The following is a 17,582-nucleotide window of genomic DNA, read 5'->3' on the forward strand; positions in this document are numbered from 1 at the left end:
TGAATTTGGTGAATGCTCCCTCATGACTAATCTCATTATGTCGGTCTGGGGCTCCGCGCATACATGTCTGAACCTCAATTATGTTGTGATCTGAGTATATTGTTTTTGATATGGTGACATTTCTTATCAGATCATCATTGTTAGTGAAGATGAGGACTAGTGTATTCTCCAGTCTAGTAGGCTCTATTATTTGCTGGTTTAAATTGAATTTTGTGCAGAGATTTAAAAGCTCGTGTGAGTGTGAGTTTTCATCAGAGCTGCCTCCTGGTGTTATTTCTGCAACAATATTATTTGCTATATTCCTCCATTTTAGGTGCCTTAAGTTGAAATCCCCCAGGAGCAAGATGTTGGGTGCAGGAGCTGGAAGATTTTCCAGACAGTGGTCAATTTTTAACAGCTGTTCCTGGAATTGCTGGGATGTTGCATCCGGAGGCTTGTAGACTACCACAATGACTAGGTTTTGGTTCTCGATCTTTACTGCTAAAACTTCCACTACATCATTTGAGGGATTAAGCAGTTCTGTGCAAACAAGTGACTCTGCAATGTACAGGCCAACCCCCCCCCCCTTTTGCCTGTTCACTCTGTCACATCTGTATAGGTTGTAACCTGGGATCCATATTTCGTTGTCCAAGTGATCCTTTATCCACGTGGGTCTCAGTGAAAGCCGCGAACATTGCCTTTGCCTCTGCAAGCAGTCCACGGATTAAAGGTATTTTGTTGTTTGTTGCTGGCTTTAGACCCTGTATATTTGCAAAGAAGAATGTCATCGGACTGGTGGTATTGTTGGTGCTGGGGGGAGATTTTTTTTTCCTGCATTAGTATCTGTATCTGTTGGTTTGGAGTGGAGGCCATCGATTGTGGTTCCACTCCAGGAATGACTGGATTTAGTGTACGATTTCTGCCATTTCCTGCCAGTTTTTTTTCCTTCCTGGCACTAAAAAACCTCTCCCTCTTGAGTGGCTGTGGCTACCCAGGTTTTCCCATGGCCTGGATGTTTTGTATCTTTTTGTTCCCTTTAGATGGTGTGCCTGGCAATTTAAGTTATAGCACAGTCTTTCCTGTACTGAAGAGGTACACATTTCAGGGTGAAAAAGCTTACAGGAAGGGAGTTTGCATTTTCCTGTTGTCATATGGGCACGGCATTTTCTAGGGTGGTCATAGTTGCACGTCCCGTCTGTTTTTCCAGATTTCCCATGTCTGCAGATACCAAGTGCATAGTATGTGCACAGGCTTGGTTTCCGTTTGCCTTGGGTTTCTGTGACTGTATTCCCTGTTGGTGCATGTTTACCTGTCTTATTCCTATCCTCCCTAGCACCAACAATGGAGCTCCCACCAGTTGTTTTTGGTAATATATCCTCACTATTGCTAGTGGAGTCCTCTTGTTTGCTATTTCCTGTGGTATTTCTAGTTTGCAATATTGGTTTTATCTTATCTTTGACTACACTTGTTTCCCCACTACGGCTCCTGTCCCCTATGAGGTCATTTATATGTATTCCTTCCTGCGTATAATTCCCGACTACCTGGACAAAATCTCCAGCTTCACCATTACTGTCTTCCAGGACAGCACCTCCAGCTTCACCATTACTGTCTCCCAGGACAGCACCTCCAGCTTCACCATTACTGTCTCCCAGGACAGCACCTCCAGCTTCACCATTACTGTCTCCCAGGACAGCACTATCAGCCCCACATTTACTGACTACCAGGACATCACCTCCAGCCTTACAGTTTCTGACTACATGGCCAGTATCAAGGGCAGTACCATTCAGCCCAGACTTTTTATGTTCCCATCTGTTGTAGAAAGCTTCCAGGTTTTCTATGAAAGCAGCTTTGATGTTATCCTCTTTTAATACCCTTGTGATTTTAGTCCACAGATTTATCTCATTTGGGCATACCCAAAACCACTTCCCTGTTTTAATACTGCTTGTAGCTAGTTCTTGGATATCTGCACAAGGGGCGTGACACCAATTTCCACAAAAATAACAATTTATCCATGTGGAAGCCCGTTTGTTTGATTGACTGCAGACTACACAGAGCTTCATAATGATTTGAATGGTTGATTTACTGTAATTCTACTAGCAACCTCTTGAATACTCTATTAATAACCTCCTTAAATGAAGCTCTAGCTATTTGTATTTCTATTTCTAACTGTACTTGTATATTGGACAGCTTACCGTGTACGTTCCTGATTTATATTTATTGTTTGTGTTTGATAAGGGCGCCTACAACCCCATCCTTTTACAGTCTGCTTTATTGTCCAACGAATCCGTTTGAAACCTGTCAAGGGTTCGGACCAGTCATGGGTTCGGACCAGTCAAGGGTTCGGACCAGTCGAGGGTTCAGAACCAGTCTGATCTGATCAGTGGGTCACTTATTTAAAACATACTGGTCGGTGATTTGGGCTAACACATGAAGGATCTACTGGAAATTATCTACCCGAGTAATATGTGATTTGATTGATACAAAAGTATAACTTGCGTGTTGAAGAACCGGTGATTGCTGGCAGCTCCTACAATGACGAACGGTCGAGCCTCAACCCTTGCTTATCAATCGCTGTATCTAGCTTTTCTAGTTTTTTTTCGTCTCCACCACAATAAATGCTATATTATCACTATAGTTGACTTGTGGAAATTTTAGGGGAAGGACGCTTTTTCTTTAGTAATAATTGCTTCTCGTTGTGTATATTGCGACCGCTGGTAACTACAGGTTATTTGAGATTCATAGTATACGTCTGGTATTTCAAGAAAAAAGAAACTAATGAAAGTCACTCCACTCCACTAAGTACCATTATAATACTGGTTAGTTGCTACTACAACACTGTATTCTGCTATTCACTGGTATCACTAGATTATATGCGAGTACACTAGCAAGCCAGGAAGATTATTAAAACAGCTGACCTCTGTGGTAAGTTTCTGGCGACTTCTGGCACCTGCCTCTATAGGCTTATCACTTCATTTACAAATTCACCTGTTTTCAAATGACACTTTAGCCTTTATCATCTATATACTAGGGAGCCACTGTAGTATACACTATACACTATGTATACACAATGTTATCAGGGAGACTTTCTTTCCTCTGACAAAGAAAAGTTCTATTATTATTATTTTGCACACGGAACACAGGCCTATGATTCCCCTCTGGCAGTAAACTCTGCTAGGTAGTGCACACTAATTCTCCTTTTTTGACTCAGTATATAATGTTTTCCGCCCAAGATTGGTTCCAGGCGCTAGAGGGATGTATCGTATAGGATTGATGGCACAAATTAAAGTTCTAGCACGTAAGAGCGACCGTGAAAACACGAGAAAACCCGGAGCACAACGAGGCACGCTGACACGCTGACACACTACACTGCCGCATTCTTCACCCTATAAGGAAATCCATTCTCCTTTTTCCATGCATGTTATGTATTTAGGGCCATCCAAGCGACATTGTGAATGGTCAGAGGAAGATTTTTATATATTTCATGGGAGACTATTAAACCTGTAAAGGTTATACAGCACCTTGGGGAATGGTAGGCAATTAATTTCGATTCAAGGAAAGAGAGAGGGTAGCTCCATTTCCTTGTATCACAAGCTCGTCACCGGGGTCAAGGCACCTCCCTGCAAAGGAAGAGGTCTGCAAACAATAACAGCTGGACTTCATCATTACAAGTCTTGGTTATTTGCAGGTAACCCGCAAAGAAGTACTAGACCCGTACAGTAACACATTGTGGTAAGATTCTCCTAATTTCTTCCAATTACTCTAGTGCACACATCATGAAAAATTTGAATACACGACAACACTGCTTCAAGCTTTTGTGAGGTTTTAGCGCTTAGTTCTGTTTGTATTATTTCATCTGTTGAGGTTTCTAGCCTTCCTAATCGAGCAGCCAACCCTTGTCTGGTACTCTTGCACTTCGACGGGCCACTGATTAAACGTGTAGTTCTTGGCCATATTATATTCCGGGAGTTTTCTTATATCTTTCCACTTCTTAGATACTGTAATTACTTTCAATATGAAAGCACATCTAGATGTCTTTTTCCTGGGTTGACTTCTCCGATAATATTCTACTAATTTAATTTCTTACTAAAGCGTCGGTGTCCCAGTTACATTTCCTATTATTGTGCAGTATTTTTGACAGAACCGTGCAGTTTTTTCTTACTATCTGTACACATAAGTCAGGAAATGGCTCGCCCAAATGGAAATAAGTCACTCTGTCTGACTTTTTTGGGTTATCCTAGGTTCTCTACACATATGCTGCTATGTATGATAATTCTATGTAACTGTATTTGTGTATACCTGAATAAACTTACTTACTTACTTACTTTCCTGAGCTTTTCCGTGTGTCAATCATGGAGGTTTAACAGAACACATGCTCTCCTTGCAAGTGTTTAATGTTTTATATACAAGTCATTCCTATTAATGCAGGTGTATATTTCATTACAACATGTGGTTTATTTTCACTGTTTCTCAGTCATTCCTTCCTATTTCATCCACTAAACGGTTAGTATACCAGTGTACCCTGATTGAGGACAAACTACTTTGAATCTTGCTATTTTTCTTTTCGACGCCGGGCTGGCTTGTTATTCTACGTTGATTCCTTTGTCATGTTGGTATTCAAGGAAATGAGACTATGGATTAGGTTGCAAACATTGATCATTCCCAGCCGGGGCTGGAAAATCTGCTGCTGGATATAAACTAATTAGCTCCACTCTGGCTGTCAGACACGATACCAGTCCTCAAATCAATTTAGCTGCGACTCGTTCGAGATTCTAATGAACCCTATATTGGGCTCTTGCTGAATACCGTTTCTGGACGCTGCATAGTGCATCTAAGTATTACATATTCCCGAATGGCGGCGCATCCTCAGGTTACACTGGTGGACAGCTCAACCTGCTCTTGGTGCCCTATAGTACTTGATAATACAATAAATTCATTGTACCTTATTGTCCAAGGTCTTATTCTGCTCTTATCAGACTCCGCTATGATCCAGCCCAAGTGGGGTTTGACACTCAACAGTTCCAGTCCTTATTGGCTCTGGCCCTGACCCAGACGTTTGCGTTCATATTCTACGAGCGACGTGTTCCTTTCTCCGAGCCACGGGGGGGTTGGGCAATAACTAAACAGTCAACGATATATATATATATATATATATATATATATATATATATATATATATATATATATATATATATATATATATATATATATATATATATATATATATATATATATATAAACAAAAAAAACGTTCGGATACAGGTGCGGCCCCGGTGCGTAATCCCGAAATACTGTGAATTAAAATGACAATATTATTTTTTATTGTCAGTATTTTAAGTTATTAAAATATCAGTAAGGGAATACTGAAATATAGCAAAACTGGGAGCTGATGAAATCTGGCATGAAGCATATTGTTGATTGTAGTTAGTTGGGTGAACTAATGAATATGATAAATATCTCCATAACATTTGTTGACTCCGACAAGACAGACAAATTAATACTGTCCCATACAGCTTTATGAAGTAAGTAGAACGTTTTTGTGCATGTCCTAATTTTGTGTCTGTGGAAGGTTAATAAAATCCCACAGTCGGTCTTTTCAGGGAAATAAAATGGTTTGTGTGGTCCGGCATAATCAGCTGAGTTTCCCATAATCTATGCATTCTTTATTAGTGTCCTAGAACCTGTATCTGTAAGTTCCTCGAGAAATGACATGTACAATAATTTACTTAGTAAGAACAGGTAATATCTATCATTGCTAAATGCTACGTGATTTTTTTTTTTGAGACGAAATTTCACAACTAACACGCCCGCCACTAGGTCCACCACACAACACTGCGACACACCTGCCAGTCCCCAAGGTGAGACTTATGGTACTTGACGAGGAACTCTGTGATGGGATAGTAGCTCTCTGTCTCCCAGGTGAGTGTGTAGCTGGTACTCTCCCCACCATTGGCGCTGCTGGTCACCTGCGGTGGTTTGGGCAACCCTGTGGAAGAGGCAGAGTGAGGGGTGGCTTGGAAAGCCCTGTGAAAGAAGCAAGAGGAGTGGTTTAGGCAGCACAGTTGGCGGTGGTAGAAAGAGGGTGGCTTGAGCATTGGGTTTACGAGTGATTTGGGAAGCCCGGTAATCCTACGGGTTTAGTGCTTCCCCTTTGATTATAATAATAATTGGGAAGCCCGGGGAAAGACTGCCTTGGGCAGCCTAGAGGGAGAGTGACAGTGGCAGCGAATGGGGAAGAAGTAAAGGTTAACGTGGATACGGGGGCAGCACGCCTCCGTATCCTTGTGTGTGCGTGTGTGTGTGTGTGTGTGTGTGTGTGTGTGTGTGTGTGTGTGTGTGTGTGTGTGTGCAGAAAGTTTACAGTCATCCTTAACAAGTGGTGAAGATACATGCTGCCTTATCCTTATGATCCTCGTGTTTAAAATTATGTATAAAGTTCTGGTGACTGAACCAGTCATATGCCTAAAACTAGAACATTTTACCTACTAGGCCATCGAGTGAACAAAATCTCTGAACATGGACCTGTTTTTGAACAAAGGATTGCAAAAGTGCTATTGTAGTCGACAAGCTTTCGAACATAATAAATCAACCCATACACATTGCTCTTCTGAATATATACATGTCGAGGAAAATAGTTTCCTCGTAATATATAAAATATAATATTTCCAGTATTATTCATCCATAAGTTACATGCAAGATTTTATCTGGCATTAAAACGTATTTGTTTAGTCCTTACTTTAACAGTGAAGCCTAAATGTATATATCGTATTTAATGTTCATTTTTAACTGGCAGAAATATATTTTGATGGGCTAATCTCGTAGAATATATGACACAGTTATATTGTACATCTTTAATGCAACAAAAAAAGCTAGTGTTTCTGTTGTTTACCAATGAGTAAATATATTGTACGGGGGTTATTACAGTCCCGTTGTTGATCAGTATGTTGTACGGGGGTTATTACAGTCCTGTTGTTGATTAGTATGTTGCACGGGGGTTATTACAGTCCCGTTGTTGATCAGTATGTTGTACAGGCGTTATTACAGTCCCGTTGTTGATCAGTATGTTGCACGGGGGTTATTACAGTCCCGTTGTTGATCAGTATGTTGCACGGGGGTTATTACAGTCCTGTTGTTGATCAGTATGTTGTACGGGGGTTATTACAGTCCTGTTGTTGATTAGTATGTTGCACGGGGGTTATTACAGTCCCGTTGTTGATCAGTATGTTGTACAGGCGTTATTACAGTCCCGTTGTTGATCAGTATGTTGCACGGGGGTTATTACAGTCCCGTTGTTGATCAGTATGTTGCACGGGGGTTATTACAGTCCCGTTGTTGATCAGTATGTTGTACGGGGGTTATTACAGTCCCGTTGTTGATCAGTATGTTGTACGGGGGTTATTACAGTCCCGTTGTTGATCAGTATGTTGCACGCGGGTTATTACAGTCCCGTTGTTGATCAGTATGTTGCACGGGGGTTATTACAGTCCCGTTGTTGATCAGTATGTTGCACGGGGGTTATTACAGTCCCGTTGTTGATCAGTATGTTGCACGGGGGTTATTACAGTCCCGTTGTTGATCAGTATGTTGCACGGGGGTTATTACAGTCCCGTTGTTGATCAGTATGTTGTACGGGGGTTATTACAGTCCCGTTGTTGATCAGTATGTTGTACGGGGGTTATTACAGTCCCGTTGTTGATCAGTATGTTGCACGGGGGTTATTACAGTCCCGTTGTTGATCAGTATGTTGCACGGGGGTTATTACAGTCCCGTTGTTGATCAGTATGTTGCACGGGGGTTATTACAGTCCCGTTGTTGATCAGTATGTTGCACGGGGGTTATTACAGTCCCGTTGTTGATCAGTATGTTGCACGGGGGTTATTACAGTCCCGTTGTTGATCAGTATGTTGCACGGGGGTTATTACAGTCCCGTTGTTGATCAGTATGTTGCACGGGGGTTATTACAGTCCCGTTGTTGATCAGTATGTTGCACGGGGGTTATTACAGTCCCGTTGTTGATCAGTATGTTGCACGGGGGTTATTACAGTCCCGTTGTTGATCAGTATGTTGCACGGGGGTTATTACAGTCCCGTTGTTGATCAGTATGTTGCACGGGGGTTATTACAGTCCCGTTGTTGATCAGTATGTTGCACGGGGGTTATTACAGTCCCGTTGTTGATCAGTATGTTGCACGGGGGTTATTACAGTCCCGTTGTTGATCAGTATGTTGCACGGGGGTTATTACAGTCCCGTTGTTGATCAGTATGTTGCACGGGGGTTATTACAGTCCCGTTGTTGATCAGTATGTTGCACGGGGGTTATTACAGTCCCGTTGTTGATCAGTATGTTGCACGGGGGTTATTACAGTCCCGTTGTTGATCAGTATGTTGCACGGGGGTTATTACAGTCCCGTTGTTGATCAGTATGTTGCACGGGGGTTATTACAGTCCCGTTGTTGATCAGTATGTTGCACGGGGGTTATTACAGTCCCGTTGTTGATCAGTATGTTGCACGGGGGTTATTACAGTCCCGTTGTTGATCAGTATGTTGCACGGGGGTTATTACAGTCCCGTTGTTGATCAGTATGTTGTACAGGGGTTATTACAGTCCCGTTGTTGATCAGTATGTTGTACAGGGGTTATTACAGTCCCGTTGTTGATCAGTATGTTGTACAGGGGTTATTACAGTCCCGTTGTTGATCAGTATGTTGTACAGGGGTTATTACAGTCCCGTTGTTGATCAGTATGTTGTACAGGGGTTATTACAGTCCCGTTGTTGATCAGTATGTTGTACAGGGGTTATTACAGTCCCGTTGTTGATCAGTATGTTGTACAGGGGTTATTACAGTCCCGTTGTTGATCAGTATGTTGTACAGGGGTTATTACAGTCCCGTTGTTGATCAGTATGTTGTACAGGCGTTATTACAGTCCCGTTGTTGATCAGTATGTTGTACAGGCGTTATTACAGTCCCGTTGTTGATCAGTATGTTGCACGGGGGTTATTACAGTCCCGTTGTTGATCAGTATGTTGTACAGGGGTTATTACAGTCCCGTTGTTGATCAGTATGTTGTACAGGGGTTATTACAGTCCCGTTGTTGATCAGTATGTTGTACAGGCGTTATTACAGTCCCGTTGTTGATCAGTATGTTGTACAGGCGTTATTACAGTCCCGTTGTTGATCAGTATGTTGCACGGGGGTTATTACAGTCCCGTTGTTGATCAGTATGTTGCACGGGGGTTATTACAGTCCCGTTGTTGATCAGTATGTTGCACGGGGGTTATTACAGTCCCGTTGTTGATCAGTATGTTGCACGGGGGTTATTACAGTCCCGTTGTTGATCAGTATGTTGCACGGGGGTTATTACAGTCCCGTTGTTGATCAGTATGTTGCACGGGGGTTATTACAGTCCCGTTGTTGATCAGTATGTTGCACGGGGGTTATTACAGTCCCGTTGTTGATCAGTATGTTGCACGGGGGTTATTACAGTCCCGTTGTTGATCAGTATGTTGTACAGGCGTTATTAGTCCCGTTGTTGATCAGTATGTTGCACGGGGGTTATTACAGTCCCGTTGTTGATCAGTATGTTGTACAGGGGTTATTACAGTCCCGTTGTTGATCAGTATGTTGTACAGGGGTTATTACAGTCCCGTTGTTGATCAGTATGTTGTACAGGGGTTATTACAGTCCCGTTGTTGATCAGTATGTTGTACAGGGGTTATTACAGTCCCGTTGTTGATCAGTCTGTTGTACAGGGGTTATTACAGTCCCGTTGTTGATCAGTATGTTGTACAGGGGTTATTACAGTCCCGTTGTTGATCAGTCTGTTGTACAGGGGTTATTACAGTCCCGTTGTTGATCAGTATGTTGTACGGGGGTTATTACAGTCCCGTTGTTGATCAGTATGTTGTACAGGGGTTATTACAGTCCCGTTGTTAACCAATATGTTGCACGGGAATTTATTACAATCTCGATGTTTACCAACACGTTGCACGGGATTATTATATTAGATAATATTTACAAGAAATATATTATTAATTTTCCTGGGATTTTTTTAAGCCGAATCTTTTATCTTTTATGCTTCGCGGGCAAGAAAGAGCGTCTGAAAAAGAAGTGAGAAATTAATTGAAGGATCACATCACTGATGGATACCATGCTTCGACTACGAATTCTTAGCGCTAATAAAATTATTGATATAAATTTGGCACAACTCATTATGTGGCTGCCATGATGGATTCTATATCATATTTTGCGGGAAGATTGCTTGTAAGAGTAGCGTGTCCCGAGAGATTAGTGGACGGAGAATCGAGCCTCTACCAGTCCTTCCGTTGATTGAACACTGATTTAACGCATTTTATAAATAATAAAAATACATACATCACACTTTACAGGGTGAAAGAATGAACTTAACTATATTTACCGATCATACCCAACACAGGATAGTTATTCTCTTATACTCCATCACACTGGATAGTTATTCTCATATACTTCACACAGGATAGTTACTGTCTTATACATCACACAGGATAGTTACTGTCTTATACATCACACAGGATAGTTACTGTCTTATGCATCACACAGGATAGTTACTGTCTTATACATTACACAGGATAGTTACTGTCTTATACATCACACAGGATAGTTACTGTCTTATACATCACACAGGATAGCTACGATCTTATGCATCACACAGGATAGTTAGTTGTATATCATCACACAGGATAGTTGCTGTCTTATACATCACACAAGATAGTTACTTACACATCATCACACAGGATAGTTACTGTCTTATACATCACACAGGATAGTTACTTATACATCATCACACAGGATAGTTACTTATACATCATCACACAGGATAGTTACTGTCTTATACATCACACAGGATAGTTACTTATACATCATCACACAGGATAGTTACTGTCTTATACATCACACAGGATAGTTACTTATACATCATCACACAGGATAGTTACTTATACATCATCACACAGGATAGTTACTGTCTTATACATCACACAGGATAGTTACTTATACATCATCACACAGGATAGTTACTGTCTTATACATCACACAGGATAGTTACTTATACATCATCACACAGGATAGTTACTTATACATCATCACACAGGATAGTTACTGTCTTATACATCACACAGGATAGTTACTGTCTTATACATCACACAGGATAGTTACTGTCTTATACATCACACAGGATAGTTACTGTCTTATACATCACACAGGATAGCTACTACCTTATGCATCACACAGGATAGTTGTATATCATCACACAAGATAGTTACTTATACATCATCACACAGGATAGTTACTGTCTTATACATCACACAGGATAGTTACTTATACATCATCACACAGGATAGTTACTTATACATCATCACACAGGATAGTTACTTATACATCATCACACAGGATAGTTACTGTCTTATACATCACACAGGATAGTTACTTATACATCATCACACAGGATAGTTACTGTCTTATACATCACATAGGATAGTTACTTATACATCATCACACAAGATAGTTACTGTCTTATGCATCACACAGGATAGTTACTGTCTTATACATCACACAGGATAGTTACCTATACATCATCACACAGGATAGTTACTTATACATCATCACACAGGATAGTTACCTATACATCATCACACAGGATAGTTACTTATACATCATCACACAGGATAGTTACCTATACATCATCACACAGGATAGTTACTTATACATCATCACACAGGATAGTTACTTATACATCATCACACAGGATAGTTACCTATACATCATCACACAGGATAGTTACTTATACATCATCACACAGGATAGTTACTGTCACATACTTCATAACACAGGAAGGGTGTTAAGGAAGTGAAATCTGCCAGCTTGACCTGGAAGACTCAGTAAGGCGATACGGTTAGCGTCAAGGATTCTACCATGAGTTCACTGACTGAGAGATTTAAAACTTCTCTTTCAGCAGGATTGAAGTTACTTTTACAAGGACACTCCATTTGGATGGCACACTACACACTGATTTAGTGGAGAGGACATCAGCATCCAAATCCAAAGGAAAAAAAATATATATAAAATAAAGGAACCATAGCATCTAGAGTGAATTAATAAGATGCGAAATATGGAAGGAAAATATCGGCGGATTAACAATGGAAAAATATTGTGACGAAACATCTCATTTAATATATAGTATAGCAAAGCCAAGAGAATAATATTTCATGCGAACAACTGTTGTCCCTGCAACATAGCGTAGTTAGGTGAATACAGTGGGACATAATTCTTTTCCCGCTGCCTGCCGGGGCACGCAAATTAACAATGTAGGCGCCATGAAAGTTTACCAGTGTTAACTACTGCGGATAGTTAGTGCGGACCCGATCACGTAGATTATATACGAAAATACTTATCGTAAAGTTTACTATTCTTGCTACGGCAGTATTAGTGCAGTAAATTTATATCAAAATGTTAGTTATTGGTTGTAAACACTGTGATTATTGGACTGTAAGATCTTAAGCCATCATCAATATATATATATATATATATATATATATATATATATATATATATATATATATATATATATATATATATATATAAATGCTTAACAGTTCGCAAACAGGCGAAATTATTTAGAAACATTGTCTCTACGTTCACAGCAGGACTCGAACCTGCTAACTCTGTATCAGAGTCCACAGTACTTTGCCACTGATATATATTTATATGCAGAACAACCACTGTGAAAAATAGTGAAATTCCAAGCACTTTCGTGATTTCTCACATTATCAAGGAACTATAAAAATAAAAGGTTAACAGGATGGCATATAAGGACGAGACTACACCTCGCTGCCACCTCACAACACCTGACTTTCTGTGATGTAGATAGGTAGTCAGTGATCCGTGAAACACAGTTTATATTCTATCCAAAGATTTGTCTAATGTACCTTAAATTCTTCCCAGATTTTATTAATTACATATGAATGCAATTTATATGAACCAAAAGAAATATTCATATTATTTTCAAAACTGCTTTTTATGAAACAAGATTCTTTTATATTCGTGTCGACCATGGACTTGCTTGATACAACTTTCTCAACCTTTTAAAAATCAATTGGATGGTTAAAATCTCTCACATGAATAAACAGAGCATTAGAATCTTGTCCACTTCTAATGTTATAGTTATGATTATAGTTATCTTATCTTATCTTATCTAACCTAAGTTCAAGACTTGCCAGTTTGACCGTAATAAATTTGTAAGTTAAGACACATGTGTAACATTTGGATATCTTTATTGTAGACGTTTCGCTATCCAGTGGCTTTATCAACACAGATTCTAGGACATAATAGGAAGACAGTAGAACTATATACAAAAGATGAGGTAATCAGTCCCTCGGTCTTGGAGTTAGTGTTCACAGCATCGTGATGGTGGTAATAAATTTTATCACATATTTGACAAGGAATCTTATAGACACACCCGTCATCATTTTGGAGGGAATTTTTTATCAAAAGTTTTTTAAGTGTGTCAAGATTTTTAAATGCAACTTTGATATTAAAATTCTTATCATGTTATATGATGTTCCCAAAAAAACAAATCTTGATGACGGTGATTGTTTATTTTTTTTACTGAAAAGTTGACTGGATTCCATTACTTCAATAAATGTCGTTAGAAACTGGAAGCTTTTCTACACAGAGAGAGGTACATATGCATGTAAACACACACCTGTCACCAGCATAAGTTACACACCTGTCACCAGCATAAGTAACACACCTGTCACCAGCATAAGTTACACACACCTGTCACCAGCATAAGTTACACACACCTGTCACCAGCATAAGTTACACACCTGTCACCAGCATAAGTTACACACACCTGTCACCAGCATAAGTTACACACCTGTCACCAGCATAAGTTACACACACCTGTCACCAGCATAAGTTACACACACCTGTCACCAGCATAAGTTACACACACCTGTCACCAGCATAAGTTACACACACCTGTCACCAGCATAAGTTACACACACCTGTCACCAGCATAAGTAACACACACCTGTCACCAGCATAAGTTACACACACCTGTCACCAGCATACGTTACACACACCTGTCACCAGCATAAGTAGCACACACCTGTCACCAGCATAAGTTACACACACCTGTCACCAGCATAAGTTACACACACCTGTCACCAGCATAAGTTACACACACCTGTCACCAGCATAAGTAACACACACCTGTCACCAGCATAAGTTACACACACCTGTCACCAGCATAAGTTACACACACCTGTCACCAGCATAAGTTACACACACCTGTCACCAGCATAAGTTACACACACCTGTCACTAGCATAAGTTACACACACCTGTCACCAGCATAAGTAACACACACCTGTCACCAGCATAAGTTACACACACCTGTCACCAGCATAAGTTACACACCTGTCACCAGCATAAGTTACACACACCTGTCACCAGCATAAGTTACACACCTGTCACCAGCATAAGTTACACACACCTGTCACCAGCATAAGTTACACACACCTGTCACCAGCATAAGTTACACACACCTGTCACCAGCATAAGTTACACACACCTGTCACCAGCATAAGTTACACACACCTGTCACCAGCATAAGTAACACACCTGTCACCAGCATAAGTTACACACACCTGTCACCAGCATACGTTACACACACCTGTCACCAGCATAAGTAGCACACACCTGTCACCAGCATAAGTTACACACACCTGTCACCAGCATAAGTTACACACACCTGTCACCAGCATAAGTTACACACACCTGTCACCAGCATAAGTAACACACACCTGTCACCAGCATAAGTTACACACACCTGTCACCAGCATAAATTACACACACCTGTCACCAGCATAAGTTACACACACCTGTCACCAGCATAAGTTACACACACCTGTCACTAGCATAAGTTACACACACCTGTCACCAGCATAAGTAACACACACCTGTCACCAGCATAAGTTACACACACCTGTCACCAGCATAAGTAACACACACCTGTCACCAGCATAAGTTACACACACCTGTCACCAGCATAAGTAACACACACCTGTCACCAGCATAAGTTACACACCTGTCACCAGCATAAGTAACACACACCTGTCACCAGCATAAGTTACACACACCTGTCACCAGCATAAGTAACACACACCTGTCACCAGCATAAGTTACACACACCTGTCACCAGCATAAGTAACACACACCTGTCACCAGCATAAGTTACACACCTGTCACCAGCATAAGTAACACACACCTGTCACCAGCATAAGTTACACACACCTGTCACCAGCATAAGTAACACACCTGTCACCAACATAAGTTACACACACCTGTCATTTGTATTACGGCATCTCTTTGCCCATGCGTGTTCCTGGCGATGCAGACGTAAGCTCCGAAGTCCTTCTCGGAGACGTTAGCGAAAGTAAGGATGTGTCGATGGGCGGCGTGGGCGAGGCTCAGGTGGGCGGCGTGTATGAAGCTCAAGTGGGCGGTGTCATTACGACGCCCCAGGTAGGGTAGCTTGGTGTCCACTTGTGCTTCCTGAAGAGGGTGTCCATCGCGCGTCCAAGACACCTCCGGGGTAGGGCGACCCCTCACCACACACACCAGCTCTACCCGGTCGCCTTCTCCACTTCGCACGATTCCCTTTCGAGTACACCAGAAATTATTAAGTCAAGGGTATATACACCGTGAGATGTATATACCCTTGTATCATTTCACTGTAAATAGTCTGAGGTTACTGTAATCCCTATTTTAGAGATTAAAGTTATGTCGAGTGGTGGAGAGGTTACATGTAGCCTTAATGACCCTCGTGTAGTCGACAGGCTTTAAACCCCATTAACCAACTAACAATAAATTGTAGTAAAAAGCAAATGTCTACCGACAACCTGAGAAAAATGGTCACGAAGACATTTACTGGGGACACCTTTAATAAAAACGTTTCGGCCCTTAGACCAAAAAAAACATCCCAAGTATTGCTTAATATGTTATTCTCTGGAAATTTTAGGAGGGAGAGCGAGAGAGAAACTGAGACCGACAGACGGTGAAACAAGGCTCAATAACAGGTGTACACACTATCATTACATCAACTGCAAAATTTACATTAAACTTTAGCATCCGGGGAGGGGAAAGGGTAACCCACGCCAGTTACTACCATCACGTAATGTTAGTAACTGACCTTCTTTGTGATGATTACTGACTTCTGTGGTGACCTGTGACTGACCTTCTCGGTGGTGACCTCTGGTGGGTACTCCACAGCAATGGTCATGGCAGCTGAAGCTGCCTCGCCGATACCGTTGTCAGCAGTGCAGAGGTATGTGCCTTCCACGAGGCGGTCGACGCCCTCCAGTGTGAGGTTACGGCCCTGCAGGAGGCAGATCAGGGCACGGTGATATAAACACACCAGTAGGAGGGCAAACACAATGAAAGGAATCACTGCTGTTATATCTCATAATAAACTTTTAGTCACGATATAGTACACACAGACACACACACACACACACACACACACACACACACACACACACACACACACACACACACACACACACACACACACACAAGACAGGTCCCCTGCAGAGGCGTTATCAGACCATCGAAAGATCCAGGAAATGTTAAGGAACTCAGCAATGGAGATACTTAAATTGGATCATGATATACGAGGGGAAATGCAATAGGAGGATGAAAAGGAGAGGTAAGTCTTGGTTCATGGGCTTCCTTAGGCAGAAGGCGAAACTTACGAATAAAAACGACAGGGGGAGAAAAAAGGAATTGGAAATATCATGAAAGAGGTAGGAGAGGAAGACATGACCTGCTGACAAATTTCTGAGAATATGGGGTTCTCAAGAGGAAGAAACCGTCCAGTCAAATTGATTTTCATGTCAAATGGTGCAAAACAGAAACAGGATCCTGCAGAAGAAAGCAAGACTAAGGAGCTCATCAAATTACTAGCAGATGTACCTCGACTGTGACAGAACATGAGAAGACAGAAACTGAGAGAGAAGATACAGAGATGCAAGGAGCAAGAAAGAGAGTCAAGGATGGAGATAGGCAGGGGAACCCAGACTCAGGAAGAGCAAACATAACCTACCTCAGAACCACCCAAAGAAGACCCTCAACCCTGATAACCCCATTGTAATCAAGCAAATTAACCCAAAACAACCCAGACTCTGTACCCACAGCCCCCCACCCCCACCACAAACTCCACCTTCACGGTAGCCCCCCATAGTGTCCTGCCAGGTATACCACTCCCCCAACCCCAGCACATATCCCCCCCAGACCACAGTATTGGAAAAGAAGCTGAAGGTATGGTACACCAATGCAGACAATAACAAATAAATGTGAAGAGTGGCACGAAAGAATCATGCAGGCATCCCTAGACATTATAGCACTCAGGGAAACAAAGCTCACAGGGATGATAACAGATGCAATCTTTCCATCTGGATATTCGATCTTGAGAAAGATGGAGCAGAAGGGGAGGAAGAGTTGCACTGCTCATCAAAAACCAGTGGAAGCAAGGAACTATATAGTAGGAACACTTCAGACTGAGGGTCTCA

At 41.5% G+C, this 17,582-nt stretch overlaps 1 protein-coding gene across 1 annotated transcript in view; it reads right to left on the reverse strand.

Moving 5' to 3' along the window:
* The window catches only part of LOC128700017 (protein amalgam), a 43,361-nt gene that overhangs the window by 7,513 nt on the left and 18,266 nt on the right, over nt 1–17,582 (reverse strand). Inside the window, exons 4-6 of the mRNA XM_070098758.1 lie at nt 16,250–16,390; nt 15,357–15,672; nt 5,820–5,962 (exon numbers count right to left, since the gene is read on the reverse strand). Coding sequence (XP_069954859.1) covers nt 5,820–5,962; nt 15,357–15,672; nt 16,250–16,390 — 600 coding nt within the window. The remainder of the gene's footprint in view (nt 1–5,819; nt 5,963–15,356; nt 15,673–16,249; nt 16,391–17,582) is intronic.

This window comes from Cherax quadricarinatus, chromosome 64, assembly GCF_038502225.1.
Source record: "Cherax quadricarinatus isolate ZL_2023a chromosome 64, ASM3850222v1, whole genome shotgun sequence".
NCBI lineage: Eukaryota > Metazoa > Arthropoda > Malacostraca > Decapoda > Parastacidae > Cherax > Cherax quadricarinatus.